Source organism: Gadus morhua, chromosome 4 (genome assembly GCF_902167405.1).
Source record: "Gadus morhua chromosome 4, gadMor3.0, whole genome shotgun sequence".
Lineage (NCBI taxonomy): Eukaryota > Metazoa > Chordata > Actinopteri > Gadiformes > Gadidae > Gadus > Gadus morhua.
Window position 1 is genome coordinate 43,723,526 of NC_044051.1, and position 25,846 is coordinate 43,749,371.

Sequence of the window (25,846 nt, forward strand, 5' to 3'; positions counted from 1 at the left end):
GAGAGCTAAAGAAACCAGCTAGTTTAGAGGTGTTTACTAGCTGTACTACCAGCTGGTTGAGATTACCTGAAGGACTCGTGACCTGGAGTGTCGATGATGAGCATACCAGGAATCTTTATGGTGTCTTTATCGAACTGGAACCACAACACATGAAGAGAGCAGTTAGCTAGATAAGACCAGTTAACTAGTACACAACACATTAAGACCAGTTAGCTATATCAGACCAGCTAACTAGTACACAACGCATTAAGACCAGTTAGCTAGTACAGACCAGTTAACTAGTACGTAACACATTAAGCCCAGTTAACTAGTACACAACACATTAAGACCAGTTAGCTAGATCAGACCAGTTAACTAGTACACAAAACATGAAGAGCAGTTAGCTAGATCAGACCAGTTAACTAGTACACAACACATGAAGAGCAGTTAGCTAGATCAGACCAGTTAACTAGTACACAAAACATGAAGAGCAGTTAGCTAGTAAAGACCAGTTAACTAGTACACAACACATGAAGAGCAGTTAGCTAGATCAGACCAGTTAACTAGTACACAACACATGAAGAGCAGTTAGCTAGTAAAGACCAGTTAACTAGTACACAACACATTAAGACCAGTTAACTAGTACACAACACATTAAGACCAGTTAGCTAGATCAGACCAGTTAACTAGTACACAACACATGAAGACCAGTTAGCTAGATCAGACCAGTTAACTAGTACACAACACACTAAGCCCAGTTAACTAGTACACAACACATTAAGAGCAGTTAGCTAGATCAGACCAGTTAACTAGTACACAACACATGAAGAGCAGTTAGCTAGATCAGACCAGTTAACTAGTACACAACACATGAAGACCAGTTAGCTAGTAAAGACCAGTTAACTAGTACAACACATTAATATATCTATAGGTTATATGATATATATGTTATATCTATAGGTAATATGATATATATATATATATCTATAGGTTATCTATCTATAGGTTATCCATCTATAGGTTATCTATAGGTTATCTATCTATCTATAGGTTATCTATAGGTTATCTATCTATAGGTTATCCATCTATGGGTTATCTATCTATAGGTTATCTATGGGTTATCTATCTATGGGTTATCTATCTATAGGTTATCTATCTATAGGCTATCTATCTATAGGCTATCTATCTATCTATAGGTTATCTATCTATGGGTTATCTATCTATGGGTTATCTATCTATAGGTTATCTATCTATAGGTTATCTATCTAGGTTATCTATAGGTTATCCATCTATAGGTTATCTATCTATAGGTTATCTATCTATAGGTTATCCATCTATGGGTTATCTATCTATGGGTTATCTATCTATAGGCTATCTATCTATCTATAGGCTATCTATCTATCGGTTATCTATCTATAGGTTATCTATCTATGGGTTATCTATAGGTTATCTATCTAGGTTATCTATAGGTTATCCATCTATAGGTTATCTATCTATAGGTTATCCATCTATAGGTTATCTATCTATAGGTTATCTATAGGTTATCTATCTATAGGTTATCTATCTATAGGTTATCTATCTATAGGTTATCTATCTATAGGTTATCTATCTATGGGTTATCTATCTATGGGTTATCTATCTATGGGTTATCTATAGGTTATCTATCTATAGGTTATCCATCTATAGGTTATCTATCTATAGGTTATCTATCTTTATTACACAGGTCTTTTCAACATTCCGCTCACTTGCATGGGCACTTCACAACTTCCGGCGGTGAATTATTTTTTGATAATTCATTGGCAATGGATGAATAATGACCGCTGTCAAGGTAAACAAAATGACTTTTTGCCTTTGGTATCACTCCGCACGTAGTCCGGTAACTTGTCAATGTAATAAGCCGGATATGTATCAACCCAAGCGCTGTCGGTTGCTAAGCGACGACGTCAACGTCTTGGGCGGACTATTTCTCTGCTGATCAACACTATGAATGCTGGTAACAAATACATTGTAAATAAATTGTTTCGTTTTGACAAGTAGCCGTGTAATAAGCGGGATAATGTATAGAACTTCGCCGGTCATTATCGTAAAATAAGCCCCTTCATGGCGAACAGGACACCTACGCACAGCGGAGGTGTCCTGTTCGCCATGAAGGGGCTTATTTTCTCGATAATGACCGGCGTTCTAGACATTATCCCTAACATAGGTTATATATCAATAGGTTATCTATCTATAGGTTATACATCAATAGGTTATCTATCTATAGGTTATCTATCTATAGGTTCTATTTAACGTACGTTCTTGACCATCCTGGTCTGCTCTACGATCGTCTCCAGCGGGACGTTGGTCGCTCCGATCTGCTGAGTGATCCCCCCGGCCTCACCGTCCTGCACGTTGGTGTGACGCAGCTACACACACACACACAGGTTAGAACCCTAACCCTCACCGTCCTGCACGTTGGTGCGACGCAGCCACACACACACACACACACACACACACACACACACACACACACACACACACACACACACACACACACACACACACACACACACACACACACACACACACAGGTACTTATTGTTCATTACATTGCTAGGAGCTAGCGGCTAGGTGCCAGCGGCTACATTATAGAGGCTAGGTGCTATCAGCTAGGTGCTATCAGCTAGGAGCTAGCGGAAAGGTGCTATCGGCTAGGTGCTCGCGGCTAGGAGCTAGCGGCTAGGTGCCAGCGGCTACATTATAGAGGTTAGGTGCCATCAGCTAGGTGCAATCAGCTAGGAGCTAGCGGCAAGGTGCTATCGGCTAGGTGCTCGCGGCTAGGAGCTAGCGGCTAGGTGCCAGCGGCTACATTATAGAGGCTAGGTGCTATCAGCTAGGTGCTATCAGCTAGGAGCTAGCGGCAAGGTGCTATCGGCTAGGTGCTCGCGGCTAGGAGCTAGCGGCTAGGTGCCAGCGGCTACATTATAGAGGCTAGGTGCTATCGGCTAGGTGCTATCGGCTAGGAGCTAGCGGCTAGGAGCTATCGGCTAGGAGCTAGCGCCTAGGAGCTAGCGCCTAGGAGCTAGCGGCACCTTGTCCAGGATCTTGGTCTTGCCGGTGTCGACGTGCCCAAGGACACAGACCACCGGAGACCGCAGCCGCTCCAGGTCCACGTTCCTCATGTTCTCCGCCCGTCGTTTCTATGGAAACACACAGAATCACAGAGTGTTAGGGTTCAGTCCAGAGCAGCCCGCGGCAGAGTGACACGGCGACGGCGGCAGCGCACCTCGATGCGCTTCTTAGCGCGGTCGTAGAGGAGCTCCTCCTTGGTGCGGCCGTCCTCCTCCTCGCTGCTGTCGCTGCTATCCTCCTCCTCCTCCTCCTCCTCCTCGCTGTCCTTCCCTCCTCCTTTCTCCTTCTCCTCATCCTCCTTCTCCTCGCTCTCCTCCTCTTCCTCCTCCTCCTCACTGGCTTCTTTGGCAGGCGGAGGAAGAGGAGGAGTCTGCTTCACTTCGATGTGCACCTTCTTCAGGTCTGACACACACACACACACACTCGGTGAGCATCCTCTCCCCTCACTCCTCACCCTAACATGATGGAGCCGTTGTCGTATGCTCACCTTTCTCCTCATCACTGACGATGGCCTCCCAGTCATCTACTGCTGGTTCAGCCTTCACCTCTAGAGACAGAGAGACAGTCAGAGAGACAGACCGAGTCAGTCAGAGAGACAGACCGAGTCAGTCAGTGGTTCAGCCTTCACCTCTAGACACAGACAGACAGACACAGTCAGAGAGACAGACAGAGTCAGACAGTCAGTCAGTCAGTCAGTCAGTCAGTCAGTCAGTCAGTCAGTCAGTCAGTCAGTCAGTCAGTCAGTCAGTCAGTCAGTCAGTCAGTCAGTCAGTCAGAGAGAGAGAGAGAGAGAGAGAGAGAGAGACACACAGAGAGTCAGTCAGAGACAGAGACAGAGACAGAGAGACAGACAGACAGAGTCAGTGAGTGAGAGACAGACAGACAGAGACAGACACACAGAGAGTCAGACAGAGAGAGAGACAGACAGAGTCAGAGTCAGTCAGAGAGAGGTCATGGGTCAGGGTCAGTCCTCACCTGGCTGTTGGGCGACCTCCTCCACCGGGGCGGGGGGCTCGGGGGCCTCGGGGGACACAGGGGGCGGAGCCTCAGGGGCCCCTGAGACAAAGACAGACGGACGGACCACATCAACATCAACACATCAACCAGCGGCTCTCAGTGACAGAGGAACTACATCGTCATGGTGACCAGTTGGTCTGTGGAGCTCCGTTGATGAACTGCATCGTCATGGTGACCTGTTGGTCTGTGGTGGAGCTGTGTTGATGAACTCCATCGTCATGGTGACCTGTTGGTCTGTGGTGGAGCTCTGTTGATGAACTACATCGTCATGGTGACCTGTCGGTCTGTGGTGGAGCTCTGTTGATGAACTACATCGTCATGGTGACCTGTTGGTCTGTGGAGCTCTGTTGATGAACTACATCGTCATGGTGACCTGTTGGTCTGTGGAGCTCTGTTGATGAACTACATCGTCATGGTGACCTGTTGGTCTGTGGAGCTCTGTTGATGAACTACATCGTCATGGTGACCTGTTGGTCTGTGGAGCTCTGTTGATGAACTACATCGTCATGGTGACCTGTTGCTCTGTGGTGGAGCTCTGTTGATGAACTACATCGTCATGGTGACCTGTTGCTCTGTGGTGGAGCTCTGTTGATGAACTACATCGTCATGGTGACCTGTGTGTCTGTGGTGGAGCTCTGTTGATGAACTACATCGTCATGGTGACCTGTTGGTCTGTGGTGGAGCTCTGTTGATGAACTACATCGTCATGGTGACCTGTTGGTCTGTGGTGGAGCTCTGTTGATGAACTACATCGTCATGGTGACCTGTTGCTCTGTGGTAGAGCTCTGTTGATGAACTACATCGTCATGGTGACCTGTTGGTCTGTGGTGGAGCTCTGTTGATGAACTACATCGTCATGGTGACCTGTTGGTCTGTGGAGCTCTGTTGATGAACTACATCGTCATGGTGACCTGTTGGTCTGTGGAGCTCTGTTGATGAACTACATCGTCATGGTGACCTGTTGGTCTGTGGAGCTCTGTTGATGAACTACATCGTCATGGTGACCTGTTGGTCTGTGGAGCTCTGTTGATGAACTACATCGTCATGGTGACCTGTTGGTCTGTGGAGCTCTGTTGATGAACTACATCGTCATGGTGACCTGTTGGTCTGTGGAGCTCTGTTGATGAACTACATCGTCATGGTGACCTGTTGGTCTGTGGAGCTCTGTTGATGAACTACATCGTCATGGTGACCTGTTGGTCTGTGGTGGAGCTCTGTTGATGAACTACATCGTCATGGTGACTGTTGCTCTGTGGAGGTCTGTTGATGAACTACATCGTCATGGTGACCTGTTGCTCTGTGGAGCTCTGTTGATGAACTACATCGTCATGGTGACCTGTTGGTCTGTGGTGGAGCTCTGTTGATGAACTACATCGTCATGGTGACCTGTTGCTCTGCGGAGCTCTGTTGATGAACTACATCGTCATGGTGACCTGTTGGTCTGTGGTGGAGCTCTGTTGATGAATTACATCGTCATGGTGACCATCATCAGAGCTTAACTAGCGGAAGAGGTTAACTAGCGGAAGAGGTTAACGAGCTGAAGAGGTTAACTAGCTGAAGAGGTTAACTAGCTGAAGAGTGTTGGTGTACCTTCTGTCTGGGCCGTCTGGGCCGTCGGTTTCTTCTTCCTCTTGTCTCCGTAAACCGGCTTCTTCTTTGGCATGGAGTCTTTACATGGCACCTCAACACCTAGAACACACACACACAAAAACAACCTTGCATTGCGTTGCATTTTGAGGGACTTGCTGTGTCGCAGCAGCAGTGTTATATTCCTGGTAGCAGGCTACGCCAGCGGCGGACTGGTTGAGGGGTCGGGCTGGTAGATGTCGGGCTGGTAGATTAGGGGCTGGTTGAGGGGTGGGGCTGGTAGATTAGGGGCTGGTTGAGGGGTGGGGCTGGTAGATTAGGGGCTGGTTGAGGGGTGGGGCTGGTAGATTAGGGGCTGGTTGAGGGGTGGGGCTGGTAGATTAGGGGCTGGTTGAGGGGTGGGGCTGGTAGATTAGGGGCTGGTTGAGGGGTGGGGCTGGTAGATTAGGGGCTGGTTGAGGGGTGGGGCTGGTAGATTAGGGGCTGGTTGAGGGGTGGGGCTGGTAGATTAGGGGCTGGTTGAGGGGTGGGGCTGGTAGATTAGGGGCTGGTAGATTAGGGGCTGGTTGAGGGGTGGGGCTGGTAGATTAGGGGCTGGTTGAGGGGTGGGGCTGGTAGATTAGGGGCTGGTTGAGGGGTGGGGCTGGTAGATTAGGGGCTGGTTGAGGGGTGGGGCTGGTAGATTAGGGGCTGGTTGAGGGGTGGGGCTGGTAGATTAGGGGCTGGTTGAGGGGTGGGGCTGGTAGATTAGGGGCTGGTTGAGGGGTGGGGCTGGTAGATTAGGGGCTGGTTGAGGGGCTCTGACCTTGGGCCTGCAGCATCCGGAGCGTGGTCTCAGCGCGGGCCCGCGCCTCCTTCTGGGACTTGGTGAGCAGCTTGCCCTCCTTCTTCAGTCGCTCCTTCCTCTCCTTCTCCTTCTGCTTCCTCTTCTCCCTCTTCTCCTGGTCCACTCGTTCCTGGGAGGTCACAGGTCAAAGGTCACACAAGGCTGAGACTGAGTGTGTGCGTGTGAATGTGTAGGTGTGTGTATGTGCACGTGTGTGTATTGGTGTGTGTAGGTGTGTGTGTGTATTGGTACGTGTGTGTATTGGTACGTGTAGGTGTGTGTATTGGTATGTGTAGGTGTGTGTATGTAGGTGTGTATTTGTATGTGTAGGCGTGTGCATAGGTGTGTGTGTATTGGTGTGTGTGTGTTTGACGTGTGTATGTATGTTTGTAGGTGTGTGTGTGTATTGGTATGTGTAGGCATATGTAGGTGTGTGTGTATGTGTGCGTGTGTGAATTGGTGTGTGTGTGAATTGGTATGTGTAGGCGTGTGTGTGTGTGTATGTGTGCGTGTAGGCGTGTGTGTATGTGTGTGTAGGTGTGAGTAGGCGTGTGTACCTGCTCCAGTCTCTGTGTTTCCATCTCTTCCATTTTTCGTATTCTCTCCTCTTCCTCCCTCTTGACCGACTCTTCCTCCTGAAATCCAAACCCCTCATTAACTCACATCCAATCAACCACCTCGTCCACTCACATCCAATCAACCACCTCATTAACTCACATCCAATCAACCACCCCGTCAACTCACATCCAATCAACCACCTCGTCAACTCACATCCAATCAACCACCTCGTCCACTCACATCCAATCAACCACCTCGTCCACTCACATCCAATCAACCACCTCGTCAACTCACATCCAATCAACCACCTCGTCAACTCACATCCAATCAACCACCTCGTCAACTCACATCCAATCAACCACCTCGCCAACTCACATCCAATCAACCACCTTGTCAACACACATCCAATCACAAGATAGTTAGTGGTTCACTAGGGTAAATGAGTGGTCGTTAGTTAGTGGTTCACTGGGGTTAGTTAGTGGGGGTTAGTTAGTGGTTCACTAGGGTTAGTTAGTGGGGGTTAGTTAATGGTTCACTAGGGTAATTCAGTGGGCGCTAGTGGTTCACTAGGGTTAGTTAGTGATTCACTAGGGTTAGTTAGTTGGGGTTATTTAGTGGTTCACTAGGGTTAGTTATTGGGGGTAGTTAGTGGTTCACTAGGGTTAGTTATCTGGGGTTAGTTATTGATTCCCTAGGGTTAGTTATTGGGGGTAGTTAGTGGTTCACTAGGATTAGTTAGTGGGGGGTGGTTAGTGGTTCACTAGGGTTAGTTATCAGGGGTTAGTTAGTGATTCACTAGGGTTAGTTAGTTGGGGTTATTTAGTGGTTCACTAGGGTTAGTTATTGGGGGGTAGTTAGTGGTTCACTAGGGTTAGTTAGTGGGGGGTAGTAAGTGGTTCACTAGGGTTAGCTGGTGAGACTAGATGGTGAGAGCACCTCTTTCATCTGCGCGAGCGCCTCCTGCATGGCCTTCACGGTGGCTTTACTCAGACCCTTCTTCTTCTCCTCCTTCTCCGCCTTCACCCCCTTCATTTTCTTCTTGTCCTTCTTCTTGACGCACTCCGTCTCCTCTGCAGGGGAGCACATGACCTCAGTGGGGACAGGTGGCATGTAGCATGGGGAAGGGTAGCATGGCGACATGTAGCATGGGGACATGTAGCATGGGGAAGGGTAGCATGGGGACATGTAGCATGGGGAAGGGTAGCATGGGGACATGTAGCATGGGGAAATGTAGCATGGGGACATTTAGCATGGGGACAGGTAGCTTGTAGCATGGGGACAGGTAGCTTGTAGCATGGGGACATTTAGCATGGGGACATGTAGCATGGGGACAGGTAGCTTGTAGCATGGGGACAGGTAGCTTGTAGCATGGGGACAGGTAGCTTGTAGCATGGGGACAGGTAGCATGGGGAGATGTAGCATGTGACATGTAGCTTTGGAACATGTAGCGTGTGGAAATGTAGCATGTAGCATTGGGACAGGTAGCATGTAGCGTGGGGAGATGTAGCATGGGGCTATATAGCATCTAGCGTTCACATGGTGGCTATCGGACGCCTCTGGTCAAGGAGACTCCACTCTCACTTCTAACTCTAGCATTTCACTCTTACCTTCTCCCATTGGCTCTGCTGCTTCTGGTTCCTCTTCCACGATTGGCTGAGCTGGAGTGGGTGTGGCCTCAGTCTTCTTTGGCTCCGCCTCCTCCTTCTCCTTCACCTTCTTGTGTTTCAGCCGGTCCTCCTCCTTCTTCTTCCTGTCTCGCTCCTTCTTCTCTGCCTTCTTCTGCGCTGCCGTCTTCATCTTGACTCCCTCCTGCTCCTCCTCCTCCTCCTTCAACACCTTCCCTTTCTTCTTCTTGTCTTTCCTGTTGGACTCTTCCTCCTCAGACTGCTCTTCCTGTCCTCCGGCCTCCTCCTCTTCCTCCTCTGATGCTGAGGGTTTCCGGTTGGCCTTCCCTCCTCCTCCACCACCCCCTCCTCCTCCTCCTGCCTGCCGCTCTTCTTCGTCAGAGAGGCCGGCTGCCTGATGAGGCAGAGGGGAAAGATTAAACCTGTAATAGTAGAGTATACTAATGCAGTAATAACATACTGTAATACTACTGATACAGTATAACTAGTAATCAAACTAACATACTGTAATACTACTCATACAGTATAACTAGTAATCAAACTAACATACTGTAATACTACTCATACAGTATAACTAGTAATAGAACTAACATACTGTAATACTACTGATACAGTATAACTAGTAATAGAACTAACATACTGTAATGCTACTCATACAGTATAACTAGTAATAGAACTAACATACTGTAATACTACTGATACAGTATAACTAGTAATATAACTAACACTGTAATACTACTCATACAGTATAACTAGTAATAGAACTAACATACTGTAATACTACTCATACAGTATAACTACAGTGATATAACTAACATACTGTAATACTACTCATACAGTATAACTACAGTAATAGAACTAACATACTGTAATACTACTGATACAGTATAACTACAGTAATAGAACTAACATACTGTACAGTGTTTCCCCCAGCACTGTGTTGTTAAGGCGGCCGCCTTATCAACAATAGGGCCCCGCCTTGACTACCAATGTATATAAAATAAATAAAAAAATTATCAATTTTTTTTTTTTTTTTTTTTTTTTTTAATTATTATGCATTAACAAAGTAGAAAACTCTCGTAGGGAAAGAAAACATACTTCCATCAGGTGTAAAAATAAAGATCAATAATGCATCGGTGTTCACAACAATGGTCGTGACATCAAGCTTTTTAATTGAATTTAACCAGGGAGACCCCCCCCCCCGCTCCTTGACCACCTTGACTAAGACATTTACTGGGGGAAACACTGCTGTAATACTACTCATACAGTATAACTAGTAATATAACTAACATACTGTAATACTACTCATACAGTATAACTAGTAATATAACTAACATACTGTAATACTACTCATACAGTATAACTACAGTAATAGAACTAACATACTGTAATACTACTCATACAGTATAACTAGTAATATAACTAACATACTGTAATACTACTCATACAGTATAACTACAGTAATATAACTAACATACTGTAATACTACTGATACAGTATAACTAGTAATAGAACTAACATACTGTAATACTACTCTTACAGTATAACTACAGTAATAGAACTAACATACTGTAATACTACTGATACACCTCAGAGACCTGGCCCTGACTGCCTACTGGATAGGGGTGCAACGCTACACGTATTTGTACCGAACAGTCACGGTTCAAAAGCTTTTCAAATCTTATTTGGTGTTTTATTGGTCCTTAAGGTGCAAAGTAAACAATGTACAAAGTAATTAAGATGCAAAGACAAACCGGAGAAGTGATTCCGGAAATGAATTTGTTGGAGGACCAATCACAGCCCGTGCCGTCTCTGCTGCGTCGACCAATAGGTCCATGGCGTCGACGGACAGTTAAAATATATGTGATGCTCTCCGGCTATGCAGGGCTCTCCGTGTCTACGTACAGCACTTTAACGTGCACACGCTAGGGATGGGCAACGATCGTCCAATAGTCGGAGTCACGTAGAAACCGAATAATGAACGTGCCTATCGTTTATTACAAGGCTCTTCTCAATGCTGTTCAACGCTCCGTTGACTTGCATGAGCCTTTACAACTTCCGGTGGTGAATAGCGTCCTCGGTTGCTAAGCGACGTCAACGTCTTTGGCGGACTATTTCTCTGCTGACCAACACTACGAATGCTGGTAACAAATAAATTGTAAAAAGACACAATGTGTGAAGTTATTTTTTTGACGTGTCTAGTTCACCGTCATGTAGGCTGTGTTCAGTCAAATAAAATAAATAAATAGCGATCTGTTTTCAGCGCATGTAGGTCCATCTGCCTAAGCCCACGTTGAAATAATTTTGATGTTGAAAGTTGATGGCGCAGTTGGTGAAATAAACAGATTGATTTCATACAAATCATAAAAGCCCCTCCCTGTGTCATTGTGTGTGCGTGTATCCGAGGTGCCTGGGGGGTTCTTGATTGACAGATTTCCGATTATTATTCGAATACTTCTCAGCGAATAGTATTTTTGCCAGAAATGCACATCCCTAGCACACGCATTTGAAAGGCACCACCCAGGTGTTACCATCACTGTTGGTGTGAAAGAAAAACAAGCTGTGCATACCCAGCTCACGACACTATTTCACCAACCCGTCTGGGAATTCAGAAATGCAAATGACATAACCAAGTTTATTGGTGTTTTCATTGCTGCTGATCTACGGCCATTCTCCTTTGTTGACAAACAAGCTGTTTTTTTTAATTATCCCCTTAACTATGAACCGTACCGTACCGTGACTTAAAAACCGAGGTACGTACCGAACCGTGACTTTTGTGTACCGTTACACCCCATCTACTGGACTAACACTTTAATAGTTCTTGAGGTACTCAGAGTACAATAACTTGAGTAACTGTAATACCCAGTACTATAATTCTGGTATAGTACTGGAGGTACTCGGAGTTCTATTACCCTGGTAATATTACTTCTCGTAATACTACTACTACAGACCTACCTTTTCCCCCTGGGGGCGTGTCTTTTCCTCCTGGGGGCGTGTCTTCCATGCCTCATCATCCTCCTCCTCCTCCTCTTCCTCTCCAACACCTCCCTTCTTGCCCTTCCGGGTTTTCTTCTTCTCTGCTTTGGGAGGCTCCAACATCTCTTCTTCTGTGGTCTCCCGTTTCTGTTGAATCACAAACACAAGACCCATTGACCAGGGGCACCTGGAGGTCCTGTTCTACCCCTCTAGTCCCCATGGTACATGGTCTACCCCTCTAGTCCCCATGGTACATGGTCTACCCCTCTAGTCCCCATGGTACATGGTCTACCCCTCTAGTCCCCATGGTCTACCCCTCTAGTCTCCATGGTCTACCCCTCTAGTCCCCATGGTACATGGTCTACCCCTCTAGTCCCCATGGTCTACCCCTCTAGTCCCCATGGTCTACCCCTCTAGTCCCCATGGTCTACCCCTCTAGTCCCCATGGTACATGGTCTACCCCTCTAGTCCCCATGGTCTACCCCTCTAGTCCCCATGGTACATGGTCTACCCCTCTAGTCCCCATGGTACATGGTCTACCCCTCTAGTCCCCATGGTACATGGTCTACCCCTCTAGTCCCCATGTTCTACCTCTCTAGTCCCCATGGTACATGGTCTACCCCTCTAGTCCCCATGGTACATGGTCTACCCCTCTAGTCCCCATGGTCTACCCCTCTAGTCCCCATGGTCTACCCCTCTAGTCTCCATGGTACATGGTCTACGTGTTCTCAACATCTAGTCCACATGGTACATGGTCTCCTCTCCAGGGAACCACCATCACAAACCAACCTGCTAGTCCTGTCTTACCTGGTAACCATGGAGATGCTGTCAAACCTGGTCTCCAGGTAACCGAGGAGATGCAGTCTCACCTGGTTACCATGGAGAAGCTATCACCTGGTTACCATGGAGATGCTGTCTCACCTGGTCTCCGAGGGTTTCAAGGGTGAGGTCTTCCAGCTCCTTCAGGATTTCTTCCTCACTGAAGACAGAGAGACAGGTTATAAAATACTGGTAGACAGACAGGTAGACAGACAGACAGGTAAACAGACAGACAGAACTCACTCAAAGTCGTCCTTCTTCTGGGCTTTCTTCTTCTTCTTGCCCTTCCCCGGCTCCTTGTTGGAGCCAGCACCCTCGATCTGAGCGGCCAGGGCATCAAGGTCCTCATCCCTAGAGCCCACATCAGAGCCCACATTAGAACCCCTAGAGCCCACATTAGAATCCCCTAGAGCCCACATTAGAACCCCCTAGAGCCCACATTAGAGCCCCCTAGAGCCCACATTAGAGCCCCCTAGAGCCCATATCAGAGCTCCCTAGAGCCCACATCAGAGCCCACATTAGAACCCCCTAGAGCCCACATTAGAACCCCCTAGAGCCCATATCAGAGCTCCCTAGAGCCCACATCAGAGCCCACATTAGAACCCCTAGAGCCCATATCAGAACCCCCTAGAGCCCACATTAGAACCCCTAGAGCCCATATCAGAACCACCTAGAGCCCACATTAGAACCCCCTAGAGCCCACATCAGAGCCCCCTAGAGCAGGGCTATTCAACCTCCTTAACAAGTGGGCCCAAAAGGAAAACCACTGGGGGTCCATGGGCCACACAGAGTAAAACTACGTGAATGAATCCTTACAAATAAATCGTACTTAAAGTAGTGTTAACTTAATATATATAATGCTACTACATGGAATAAACTTGTCAGACGCATTCCTTCCTTCTTCACTTTTAATCGTATCATTATAAAAGATTTTGTTCTCACATGTTTTGGCCACGTATTTAGGATTAAACAATGTTGTTTGAATCATCACCAAACTGTACATATGAGACATTTTGAGCCAGTGAGTCAGTGAGAAAGATTGCACTGCCTTGTTTACCTCATCATGAGACACTCATGCAGCTTCTCATAGGTCATGGAGCAACGTGCCCTTGTTCTGATGGCATTCATATGAGGAAAGCTAGACCCAAACTTATCGGTTGAGCCAAACATTGTCAGAATAAGTGATGCCAGTTCCTGATTGTGGGGGACTGATACTGGCTAGTATCACCGGCTACACACAGAAACCTGATTTGCATTCAACAATGTTTCTCCTTTATTTTATTTATTTTTTGCATGCAACCTCTTGCGGGCCAGAAAAAAATTAAGAGGGGCCGCATTTGGCCCACGGGCCGCTAGTTGAATAGGCCTGCCCTAGAGCCCACATTAGAACCCCCTAGAACCCACATTAGAACCCCCTAGAGCCCACATCAGAGCCCCCTAGAGCCCACATCAGAGCCCCCTAGAGCCCACATCAGAGCCCCCTAGAGCCCACATCAGAAACCCCTAGAGCCCACATCAGAACCGCCTAGAGCCCACATTAGAAACCCCTAGAGCCCACATCAGAGCCCCCTAGAGCCCACATTAGAACCCCCTAGAGCCCACATCAGAACCCACATCAGAGCCCCCTAGAGCCCACATCAGAGCCCCCTAGAGCCCACATCAGAGCCCCCTAGAGCCCGCATCAGAACCCCCTAGAGCCCACATCAGAACCCCCTAGAGCCCACATCAGAGCCCCCTAGAGCCCCCTAGAGCCCACATCAGAGCCCACATTAGAACCCTCCACATCCTCCTAGTGCTGCTGACCGGACACATGCATACATACAATATATATACACATGCATACATACCTACATATATACACAGATAGATTTACACATTATAGTTCCACAACATCCTCCCTTAATCTGCCAATGCAAAGAGAGAGACAGACTGACAGAGGGAGGGACAGACAGACAGAGAGGGACAGATCTGTTCATCTCTCCGTCACCTCGTTGTCAAAGAGGGTGAATGGAGGAGACAATAAACACAATGAAAAGGATGAGCTGGCCACACACACACACACACACACACACACACACACACACACACACACACACACACACACACACACACACACACACACACACACACACACACACACACACACACACACACACACACACACACACACACACACACACGGCTTGCCACTAGCTAGCCCTTTAGCATTAGCTGCGTTTAAACATCTTCGCCTCTGCTATCCGGGGAGCTATCGGCTAGCTGGGCTAGTGTAGCCGTGGACTAACACCGGGCTCACCTGTCATCCGCAGCCTTCTTCTGTTTTTTTCCCATCGTGGTAAAGTAGCTTCAGCCTGAGATGCTAACAGCGCCGTTCACACCAGCATATGGTCGGCTCAGAAGAACTGCGTGCGCTGCTGGCGCCTCGCTGAGCGTTCCAGAGCGTCCTACTGCGCAGCAGTGCGCATTCTGCGTCCTATTGCGCAGCAGTGCGAATTCTGCGTCCTATTGCGCAGCTGTGGGCATTCCGCATCCTATTGCGCAGCCGTGCGCATTCCGCTGTCTGGTTGCCACGCATAAAAAGGGGTCACTTGTTGCACTCGTCCATGTAATAAAAAGTTTTCGATTAGGTACGTTTGCGTTACTGAATTTACCAAGAACATAAATGTACATAATTAACAAGAGAACAATTGTTTTAGTGTATACTACACATGAACACTCCAAAAGTAAACAAGATCAAATTTTTTGCAAGAGTTTATTTGTTTTCATGAGCGGTTTATTTGTTTTGTTAGCATGACGAGACGACCGTCACGAGCGCTAAGCGGGACATTTTGCGATGAAAACAATATCCTAAGATTGAAATCTCAACCACGGGATACTGCCCAATATCCCGAGGTAGCGAACCAATCAAATTGCACCATCTTAGGAGGTTCACACATATATACATACACATATATACATACACATATATACATATACATACACACATATACATACACACATACGCCATCCCAAACACACATACATCCAAACACAAGGAACACACAATCAAAGGACTTGTTACTAATCTTTATTTTCTTTACATCATATAAAAACATAACTTTACGGAATCACATCAGAGCCACCATCTTGTCACAGAGGTCCCCCAGGCGGGCCCCCAGACGGGCCCCCGTGGCCCCGCCCCCCTCGGCCCTCAGGAAGGCCTCCGCCACGGCAGCCGCCTCCGAGGGGCAGAAGCGGGCCCCCAGCAGCCGGGCGGCCAGGCGGGCGGGGGGGCCCCCGGGGAGCCACTCCGGGGCCACGGCCAGCCGGCACGCCTCCACCCGGCCCGCCTTCACCTCCAGGTGCACCGAGGCCGTGGCCGCCGCCGCGCCGTCCGCCAGCTCCAGGGCCGTGTCCACGCTGAAGCGCGGCGTCCGGCCGTGCGTCCAGTCCCAGCCGCGCAGCGCCGCCGCCGCACGGTCGATCCCCCCGAAGGCCGGGTCAGAGGGCTGCACCGGGACCACGGGGAGCCCCCCCGAGCCGAACTCTGGGGGACAGGGGGTAACCATGGTTAACCAGGGGGGGACAGGGGTTAACCAGGGGGGACAGGGGTTAACCAGGGGGGGACAGGGGGGACAGGGGTTAACCAGGGGGGACAGGGGTTAACCAGGGTTAACCAGGGAGGACAGGGGGGACAGGGGTTAACCAGGGGGGGACAGGGGTTAACCAGGGGGGACAGGGGTTAACCAGGGTTAACCAGGGAGGACAGGGGGGACAGGGGTTAACCAGGGGGGACAGGGGTTAACCAGGGTTAACCAGGGGGGACAGGGGTTAACCAGGGTTTAACCAGGGGGGGCAGGGGTTAACCAGGGTTAACCAGGGGGGACAGGGGTTAACCAGGGGGGTCAGGGGTTAACCAGGGGGACAGGGGTTAACCAGGGTTAACCAGGGGGGAGGGGTTAACCAGGGGGGTCAGGGGTTAACCAGGGGGGTCAGGTGTTAACCAGGGGGGACAGGGGTTAACCAGGGGGGACAGGGGTTAACCAGGGGGGACAGGGTTTAACCAGGGGGGACAGGGGTTAACCAGGGGGGTCAGGGGTTAACCAGGGGGGTCAGGGGTTAACCAGGGGGGACAGGGGTTGACCAGGGGGGTCAGGGGTTAACCAGGGGGGTCAGGGGTTAACCAGGGGGGACAGGGGTTAACCAGGGGGGACAGGGTTTAACCAGGGGGGACAGGGGTTAACCAGGGGGGACAGGGGTTGACCAGGGGGGACAGGGGTTAACCAGGGGGGACAGGGTTTAACCAGGGGGGACAGGGGTTAACCAGGGGGGGCAGGGTTTAACCAGGGGGGACAGGGTTTAACCAGGGGGGACAGGGGTTAACCAGGGGGGACAGGGTTTAACCAGGGGGGACAGGGGTTAACCAGGGGGGACAAGGGTTAACCAGGGGGGTCAGCGGTTAACCAGGGGGGTCAGGGGTTAACTAGGGGGACAGGGGTTAATCAGGGGGGTCAGGGGTTAACTAGGGGGGACAGGGTTTAACCAGGGGGGACAGGGGTTAACCAGGGGGGACAGGGGTTAACCAGGGGGGACAGGGGTTAACCAGGGGGGACAGGGGTTAACTAGGGGGACAGGGTTTAACCAGGGGGGACAGGGGTTAACCAGGGGGGACAGGGTTTAACCAGGGGGGTCAGGGGTTAACCAGGGGGGACAGGGGTTAACCAGGGGGGACAGGGTTTAACCAGGGGGGTCAGGGGTTAACCAGGGGGGACAGGGTTTAACCAGGGGGGACAGGGGTTAACTAGGGGGACAGGGTTTAACCAGGGGGGACGGGGGTTAACCAGGGGGGACAGGGTTTAACCAGGGGGGACAGGGGTTAACCAGGGGGGACAGGGGTTAACCAGGGGGGACAGGGGTTAACCAGGGGGGACAGGGGTTAACGCTGGGAGGTTAACGAGGTGTTAACGAGGGGAGGGAACAAGAGGCTCATACGGTGATGCAAGGAGAAGGGAGTCAGTGAGACAGGTGGGAGAGAGTGAGACATGTACCTGCTAGGTACTGCTCGGTCAGTGAGACAGGTGAGAGAGAGTGAGACATGTACCTGCTAGGTACTGCTCGGTCAGTGAGACAGGTGGGAGAGGGTGAGACATGTACCTGCTAGGTACTGCTCGGTCAGCGAGACAGGTGGGAGAGAGTGAGACATGTACCTGCTAGGTACTGCTGGGCCAGCTGGCGGGTGATGCTCTCGGGGGTCAGGGAGGGGTCGTGGTCCATCAGGTTCTGAACGGGGGCGGGGAGGCTGGCCGTGGCGTTGCTATGGATACCGTGGCAGGTGGGGCGGAGCAGAGAGGCCAGCAGCGGGCGGTCGGCGGAGCACAACAGGGTGCAGTGGTGGTAGGCGGCGGTGCGGCCCAGCTTAGCCGCCGTGCCTGGTACCAACAACAACACGTCAACAACCAACAACACATCAATAAACTGTCAACAACCCGTCAACACGTCAACAACACAGCAACAAGAGAGCAACTCATCAATAAACTGTCAACAACCCGTCAACAACACATCAATAAACTGTCAACAACCCGTCAACACGTCAAGAACAAGACAGCAACCCATCAATAAACTGTCAACACATCAATAAACTGTCAATAACCCGTCAACAAAGATCAGCAATGCAAAAACACATCAACAACAAAACATCACATCAGCAACAACACATCAACATCACAACAACAACCATCCGCAACACATCAACACAACAATAATATCGCTCCCATCCCTGATCCCATTCTTATACAAATCAAAAAGGTATCAACAACATACACAACGTACAGATCAATAGCATATAGATCAATATCAATATCATATAGCTCCATAACATATCGATCAATAACGTATGGATCAATAATCTGAATGAATAAAACGTGTCCGCACGAAGCCCTCTGCCCACCTGATATCTTGTAGTGACCGTCAAGTAGGATATCGAAGCGGTCCGTCGCCCGGACGTCGATCCCGGGCCGCAGCGCCCTCAGCGCCCCGGTGACCACGCGCAGGTTCCGGGCACGGTCGTAGTTCTTCCTGGAGCTGAAGAACGTTAGGTTGAGGTTCCCCGGGTCGTGGAACACCGTTCCGCCGCCGCTGCGCCGCCGGGCCACGGGCACCCCGCTGCGCCTCATCAGCCGCAGGTCGCACTCCTGCCATGGGTTCTGGTGCCGACCCACCACCACCGCGGCCGAGTTCCTCCACAGCAGCAGGATGCTGCGGCTGTGGAGGTCCACGTTGTCGTGTATCCAGTCCTCCAGGGCCAGGTTCTGGAAGACGTCCGTGGACAGCGACCGGAGGACGAGCCCCGAGCCGGGGAGGTCGAGCCCCGAGCCGCCGGGGAGAAGCGCGGCAGGCAGGCCGCTTAGTGAGGCGGCGGCCTGGGCCCGCAGGACACACAGAGACCGCAGCACCATGGCGGCCTCGGCGATCACAACTCAGTGATCAAAGCACGGCCCATTGATAAGGATAGGGCTCACTGATAAGGGGTAAGGGTCACAGACGACAGGGTACAAGTTCAGAGGTCTTCCATGGGGAGGGTCATTCTACTTCGCAGGCCTCTGCGGGTATGGGGCCACACGGATGTGCTGCCCCCTGCCGGCGGAGGACTGATGAGGCCGGGAGACGACGGGTCTGTATCAGGCTGCATGTGAGCCTCCAGACACCAGGGGGCGGAAGTAACGCATTTACATTCACCATACGCATGGGACCGTTTTCATTTTATTAGTTAAGCAAAATATAAAAAAGATCAGAAATCACTCATAAACCACCTAGCCAGCAGGAGGGTAGCTAGGGCTAACCCTAACCCTAGCTAACCCCCAACCCCAGCTAGGGTTAACCCTAACCCTAAGCCTAGCTAGCGCTTCAATGGAACCCTACTCGTCCTGCTCCTCTCCTTCCTCAACACCGTTCTGCTGCTCCTCCTCCTCCCTGTTCCCCCTCCTCCTCCCGCCCCTCCCCTGCAGCGCTGGCAGTGCCTCCTGAAGGCCCCCAGGCCGTGGGCGGTGAAGGGGCAGTAGGGGCAGCCGTAGCGGGCCGGCCGGTGCTGGAGGCTGAGGTGCTGGCTCAGTTGGGCCGGCAGCAGGAAGCTGGAGGGGCAGCGGCTGCAGGAGAACCGGCCCTCCAGCCGGTGAACCGTCACCACGTGACTGAGGGCCAGGCCTGGGGAGGGACACACACACACACACACACACACACACACACACACACACACACACACACACACACACACACACACACACACAGACACACAGACAGACAGACAGACAGACAGACAGACAGACAGACAGACAGACAGACAGACAGACACACACACACACACACACATCAGGACCAGAGGGGTACTCCATCAACCAAGCTAAAGGCAAAGTTGGGCTTATTTCGCTTAGCCTCGCTACTTTAAGCTAGAGTTCTGTTCCATCAACGTGACTTAAAGGGGAACTATTATGCTTTTCGACTTTTATAAACTATAAACGTTGTTATAATGATTGATAGTCATGTTTAACCATACACAAAAAACGATGTCGATTTTCGGGAAACTCTTCCTCTCATCTGGGTGCTTTCAGCCTTCTGTCAACGCTCCGTTCCGTCCTTCTCCGCCCCCTCGCCCCCCTCCTGCCAGCCCAACTCCGTTGTGATTGGTTACCTTCCTTGAAGCACGCGCGCGGGCGGATTTGACCAGGCATATGGGGGCGTGGCAGGAGTACGTCTACGTAGATGATTTCCCGGAAATGTGAACAAGTGAATCGCAAACGTTGTCCCAAGTGTTTAGCGCTCTGCACAGCCACCCCAGACTGTCAGCAGCAGGGAATACGTTGAAATGCATGTACGTCATTATTTGACACTTTGTATGGTTAAACATGACTATCAATCATTATTACCTATAAACAACGTTTATAGGTCATAAAAGTCGAAAAAGCATAATAGGTCCCCTTTAAGGTAATCTCCGCTAAGTAACCATGGCAATTTATCCGACCAAACTAACCTGGTCGGTACCAGGCTAACTGTCAGGCTTACTTGAGCGGTGTTTCAGAGAAGTCCATCTGTCGGAAACAAGTGTACCATCAGAAGGTTCCACCAAGCCTAGTCCTCACGATTTTGTAATAAATATACATATATCAAGTACAAACTGCCTATATTTTCACTAAGGGTCTAAGATTAAATGATGCAAATGAAATAATTAAATGAATTCCTATCTATTGTAATCCGGGATATTTTCTCAGCACATTTTTGGACAAATATATGTATTCTATCAAATTGGGGAACCAGCATTCGGGTGAGTGGTCTAGCATTATTAGCCTGGAGTACGGGCGACCCGAGTTCGCATCCTGAGTGCGTCATTGAATTTTTGCCGTTGTCTTATTTTTGTAATTCCCTTTATATCAGAGAAATTAGGCCTAACAATTGACTTTTCATGTAATAAATAGGTCTTACAATATCCCTAGAACCCAAATATAACATGCAAAACCCCATGGTAGGGTTAATGTTAATATTAACTTTACTGATAGTGAAATGAAGACACTGCTGCATGGGAAATTGGCAGCCACATGAATTCCATTCAGGTGAGTTTCTCGGCAGGCAGCCAAGACCACTTCTGTTGAGATAAATACTATTAGATACTATAATACTATGGTCAGTCAATTTAGAATATTCAAAGGGTAAATAAACTGCATGAAAAGTTTTTTGATTTCTCCAGTAATCTCTCCTAAATGACTAATTAGGTGGGGATCGAACCCGCCGAGCCGAGTGCAAGTCCGACACGTTACCTAGAGACCATCTCCCTGATTACAAATCTAAATATGTTACCCACCCTAATACTATTTATTCCTTCAAAAGATGGGCCATTTCATGCCAGCCGACCTCCCTGTTTTTATCAATGGTTACGGTGTTTCCTCTTTGAGTTATTATATAATTCTACTCCTCATAGACCTCCACAAGCAGCTTCTGTTCCTCTTTGAGTTATTATATAATTGTACTCCTCATAGACCTCCACAAGCAGCTTCTGTTCCCCGCTGGAGTAGATCCCGCTCGGTCCTTTTCGGACATTTGATCCATGATTCGACATTCACGGTTCTGGGCTGGTTACATATCTCGTGAGCGAGCTTAATCCACGATAACGTAAGCCTGGCTTGAACTAACCTGAGCGAGGTGCGGCTGAACTGCGTTGATGGAACGGCTTTAGCCTCAAGTGGAAGTTGGCGATAGTTCTAACCGGGCTAGAACTATCGCCAACTTCCGTGCCGCTTTCGTTAGCGGCTTTGATGGAATCAAACTACAGGTGAACACTACAGGTAGATCTACAGTTCAACCCAGGTGTAGCCCCGCCCCGTCTGTAGCTCCGCCCCCAGGTGGGGGAGGGGCTCACCTCTCAGCTTGGTCCTCCAGCCACAGAGCGCGCAGACGTAGCGGCTCTGTGAGTAGCTGATGACGTCTGGGGGCCCGCCCTGCTCCTCTGGTGGTCCGCCCTGCTGCTCTGGGGGTCCGCCCTGCTGCTCCTCCTGCTCCTCCTCCTCCTCCTCCCGGCTGCAGTGCGTGGTGAGGAGGTGGGTGAACAGCCTGGAGAAGTCTCTGCAGGTGAAGAAGCAGTCGGAGCAGTGGAACAGCCTCGCCGTCTCCTGATAGGCTATGACGTTGCCGAGCCGACCCACCGCCGTGCGATCGAGCCTGATTGGATGTGCGGCGGCCGTGTGTGCCAGCAGCAGGGCGTGGCTAGAGCACGGCTGGGCGCACACCGAGCACTGGAGGCCCGGGAGCAGCCAGGCTCCGCCCCTTTCCTCACCTCGCACGGTAGCCATGGTTACGGAACTCTGAAACACAGGACTCGTTTACACTGCAGCTCCAGAAACACTCGTCTACACTGCAGCTCAGCTCCAGAAACACTTGTCTACACTGCAGCTCCAGAAACACTCGTTTACACTGCAGCTCAGCTCCAGAAACACTGCAGCTTCAGAAACACTTGTCTACACTGCAGCTCCAGAAACACTGCAGCTCCAGAAACACTCGTTTACACCGCAGCTCAGCTCCAGAAACACTCGTCTACACTGCAGCTCCAGAAACACTCGTCTACACTGCAGCTCCAGAAACACTCGTTTACACTGCAGCTCAGCTCCAGAAACACTCGTTTACACTGCAGCTCCAGAAACACTTGTTTACACTGCAGCTCCAGAAACACTTGTTTACACTGCAGCTCAGCTCCAGAAACACTTGTTTACACTGCAGCTCCAGAAACACTTGTTTACACTGCAGCTCCAGAAACACTTGTTTACACTGCAGCTCCAGAAACACTTGATGCTCACTCAATGCTCACAGGGTCATGTGTATCACAGCTGTGATACTGTAGTGACACTTCAGTTATTTTATGGCACATGAATAAAAACGCTTCAGCAGTCTGGAGGTGCACGTCGTAATGAACCTCGAGCACCTCCAAAGACTGCAGCAAAGTTAACGTGTGGTTGTCTGGCTGACATGCACCCCCAGACGGCAGGAGACTTAAGAGGCTGTGTGAGGGGAGGCCGGGGTCACCCACAATGCTGCTCGTGCCTTTGTTTTTTTGAAGGAGGTGTGGGTCTAACTCCAGGGTGCAGCCGGGTCCTATTGGCAGCTTGTGACCCTTTCGGGGGCGTCCACACTTTAGGCAGCTCTTTACAGGTAGTTGGTTCTTGTCCTGGGCATGAAAAAAAGTGTTACCATTATTGTATTTGGCAGATCTCCCTGACATGGTGTGTGTGTGTGTGTGTGTGTGTGTGTGTGTGTGTGTGTGTGTGTGTGTGTGTGTGTGTGTGTGTGTGTGTGTGTGTGTGTGTGTGTGTGTGTGTGTGTGTGTGTGTGTCCCACCATAGAAGCGTCTCGGTGCTGGGGCCTCTGCCTTCTCCTGTGGTCCAAAGCGAGCCTTCTTCTAAACTTGGCTTCTGTGTTTCTTTCTAGGTTATGTGGGTCAGGCTCCAGGCCGCAGCTCGGTCCTATGGGCAGCTTGTGCCCCTTTAGAGGGCGTCCACACTTTTGGCAGCTCTTCACAGGTGGTTGTTTCCTGCCCTGTGCAGAACACATTGTTGCTGTTATTATTACTTTGATATGTGATGCGAGTGTGTTCTTTTGTGATAATGATAGTGGAACATCATTATCACAAATGTGCTCCTTCCTATGTTTTTGTCATAGGAAGGAGATTTGCACAATTGTTTATGAAAGGAGAAAATCCTATTTACCATGTTGGTGGCAGGGCGGCAGGAGGCCAGCAGGGCGGCAGGAGGCCAGGGGGGCGGCAGGAGGCAGGAGGCCAGGAGGGCGGCAGGAGGCAGGAGGCCAGGGGGGCGGCAGGAGGCAGGAGGCCAGGAGGGCGGCAGGAGGCCAGGAGGGCGGCTCCAGCCCGCTCTGTGTGTGGCCGCAGAGATGGTGGCTAGATCAACAATGTGTAAAAGTTAGAATCAAAAAGAAAGATGGTGTGTGGAGGAGGAGGAGGAGTAGGAGGAGGAGGAGGAGGGTGATGGAGAGTGATGGAGGAGGACGGAGGGTGATGTCCCACATGTGTGAGAGAGAGAGGCACTGGTCAAACACAATGTAGGCCAAGTAAAGAACCGGAATAGTATTGTACATGTAGTCAATGCAACAGGCTTGTAAGAGGCCAGAGTATAACAACGACCCAATATGTAATAACAATTGTAATTAAACCCATAGCTATAATGTGGAAACCCCGGTCAATAATGCAACAAATTTGTGCATAATATCATAACATTTTGTCTATAACATAACAACGTATAACAGGTTCAGCTATTAGGATATGAAGCCAGCAAAATCATTTTCTCCTTAGGTTATGAGCATTTGATTACATTATAAAATGAGTCAATGTATGGGTTACAGGGGTAACTGTACAATGGAAAGTGTAGTAAACTATGTATGCAAATCAACTATGCAATAGATGTTACTGTTATTCAGGGATCATAGTTCATTGACATTTTTAAAATGCATGGCTATTGGTTAGTTGAAAATATTAATAACAATCAGCATCTTCTGTAACTGAAACACTGTAACAACAGCTAACCCCTCACGGGCTGTGGACGTCCTCACCTGGTGATGCTCCTCCGGTCTGCGGTCTGTTGGACCCGCTGTCGGTCGCTGGACCCGCTGTCGGTCTCTGGACCCGCTGTCACTGGACCCGGGCTACTCTTCTCCTGCGCTCCGCTGTGCTGCTCTTCTTCTCGGCTCCCTGTGCTGCTCTTCTCCTCCGCTCCGCTGTGCTGCTCTTCTTCGCCGCTCCGCTGTGCTGCTCTTCTTCGCCGCTCCACTGCGCTGCTCTTCTTCGCCGCTCCGCTGTGCTCGGGGCCCCCACAGCGCCCCCTGCTGGGCCGGTCCCGCTCCTCTCCGACGGCCCTCATAGTTAATACTTAAGCCCAGTTCAGACCAAAGATTCACCTTGCAACGCCTTGCAACTCGCAACTCCTTGCAACGCCTTGCAACGCCTTGCAACGAGACGGGCTGCGACGTTCTAAAACTGGGCAGTTCACACTGGCTGCAACGCGCTGCAACGGGCTGCGACGCTAGGTGGTTTCCATAGTAACTGTGAACGCTCTGGCACATGCTGAGAGCCGCAACAGCATTATTTGCGTAGGTTAGGTTAGATTAGTTAGGTTTGCAATTAGTTTTTTTTTTTATTTTACTTGAGAGTAGGCTAGAGTTACTATGTCTTGTCATTCTCCACTACATCTGCATTGGAGTAAATAGCTGGAGCTTACAGTTAGTTTAGATTACCCGTTGTTGGATACATTGCATTTTCCGGTAATTTGTCGTCCTCATATCTACGTAATTTGATGGCTCATTGCATTCACTCAATAATAAAAATTTCACCAGGTTATCTCATAATTATGAGATAATTATGAGATAGTATCTCATAATTATGAGATAATTATCTCGTAATTATGAGATACTATCTCATAATTATGAGATAACTGGTGTTCTGACCATCAGTAGTGTTGCCAGATTGGGCGGTTTCCCACCCAATTGAGCTGCTTAGGATGGCCGTCTGCGGGTAAAAATGGGTAAAAAGGGTATTTGGGTGGGTTTTTCTGCAGATTTCTGGCCATAGGAAGCAAAAGAATTTAGTTAAAATTGGGCGGGATTGGGTGCTTCCAGGTGGATTTTGAGCATTTTTGGGCTGGACATCATCAGTCTCACCTGGCAACCGTGCAGTTGCACTAGTCCCAGGCTTGCTGAGGGTTGCTTTCGTGATATAGATGTACGTGCGTATGTCAGGCAGCTAAAATGTTGCTTGACCATTTTGTGTCAAAAATTGTCCTACGTACGCAGCTACGCGCCTGTGGCTGCGCTGGTTTTAGGAGTC

At 49.7% G+C, this 25,846-nt stretch overlaps 3 protein-coding genes across 4 annotated transcripts in view; all 3 read right to left on the reverse strand.

Moving 5' to 3' along the window:
* The window catches only part of eif5b (eukaryotic translation initiation factor 5B), a 28,507-nt gene extending 13,563 nt beyond the window's left edge, over positions 1–14,944 (reverse strand). Inside the window, exons 1-15 of the mRNA XM_030354148.1 lie at positions 14,795–14,944; positions 12,742–12,849; positions 12,601–12,658; positions 11,659–11,826; positions 8,686–9,097; positions 8,015–8,148; positions 7,078–7,155; positions 6,500–6,650; positions 5,698–5,796; positions 4,066–4,146; positions 3,578–3,637; positions 3,245–3,492; positions 3,051–3,158; positions 2,274–2,384; positions 67–134 (exon numbers count right to left, since the gene is read on the reverse strand). Coding sequence (XP_030210008.1) covers positions 67–134; positions 2,274–2,384; positions 3,051–3,158; positions 3,245–3,492; positions 3,578–3,637; positions 4,066–4,146; positions 5,698–5,796; positions 6,500–6,650; positions 7,078–7,155; positions 8,015–8,148; positions 8,686–9,097; positions 11,659–11,826; positions 12,601–12,658; positions 12,742–12,849; positions 14,795–14,829 — 1,919 coding nt within the window. The 5' untranslated portion in view covers positions 14,830–14,944. The remainder of the gene's footprint in view (positions 1–66; positions 135–2,273; positions 2,385–3,050; positions 3,159–3,244; positions 3,493–3,577; positions 3,638–4,065; positions 4,147–5,697; positions 5,797–6,499; positions 6,651–7,077; positions 7,156–8,014; positions 8,149–8,685; positions 9,098–11,658; positions 11,827–12,600; positions 12,659–12,741; positions 12,850–14,794) is intronic.
* Positions 14,945–15,549: 605 nt separating this feature from the next.
* lipt1 (lipoyltransferase 1) lies at positions 15,550–19,210 on the reverse strand. Its single transcript, XM_030354856.1, has 3 exons — positions 18,425–19,210; positions 17,685–17,906; positions 15,550–16,024 (listed from the first exon to the last, which is right to left on the reverse strand). The coding sequence occupies exons 1-3, from the start codon at positions 18,930–18,932 to the stop codon at positions 15,606–15,608; spliced, it is 1,149 nt and encodes a 382-aa protein (XP_030210716.1). The 5' UTR covers positions 18,933–19,210; the 3' UTR covers positions 15,550–15,605.
* A 6-nt stretch (positions 19,211–19,216) lies between these two features.
* LOC115542568 (chromosome alignment-maintaining phosphoprotein 1-like) lies at positions 19,217–24,807 on the reverse strand. Of its 2 annotated transcripts, XM_030354857.1 has the most exons (6): positions 24,577–24,807; positions 23,718–23,908; positions 23,350–23,547; positions 23,042–23,179; positions 21,881–22,322; positions 19,217–19,677 (listed from the first exon to the last, which is right to left on the reverse strand). In XM_030354857.1, the coding sequence occupies exons 2-6, from the start codon at positions 23,718–23,720 to the stop codon at positions 19,373–19,375; spliced, it is 1,086 nt and encodes a 361-aa protein (XP_030210717.1). In that variant the 5' UTR covers positions 23,721–23,908; positions 24,577–24,807; the 3' UTR covers positions 19,217–19,372. The 2 variants fall into 2 exon arrangements, with proteins under 2 accessions (XP_030210717.1, XP_030210718.1); XM_030354858.1 differs by lacking the exons at positions 23,350–23,547; positions 23,718–23,908; positions 24,577–24,807 and having other exon boundaries at positions 23,056–23,177.
* Positions 24,808–25,846: the final 1,039 nt, after the last annotated feature.

Coding starts and splice junctions, on each gene's coding strand:
- lipt1 (XM_030354856.1), bottom strand. CDS start 18,932: ATGGTGCTGCGGTCTCTGTGTGTCCTGCGGGCCCAGGCCGCCGCCTCA. Junction 17,907..18,424: donor CGGTCACTACAAGATATCAG/GTGGGCAGAGGG, acceptor TGTTGGTACCAG/GCACGGCGGCTAAGCTGGGC. Junction 16,025..17,684: donor GGCCCAGCAGTACCTAGCAG/GTACATGTCTCA, acceptor CCTGTCCCCCAG/AGTTCGGCTCGGGGGGGCTC.
- LOC115542568 (XM_030354857.1), bottom strand. Junction 22,323..23,041: donor ACAAAGGCACGAGCAGCATT/GTGGGTGACCCC, acceptor CCTGTGTTTCAG/AGTTCCGTAACCATGGCTAC. Junction 19,678..21,880: donor CTGGAGGACCAAGCTGAGAG/GTGAGCCCCTCC, acceptor GTCCCTCCCCAG/GCCTGGCCCTCAGTCACGTG.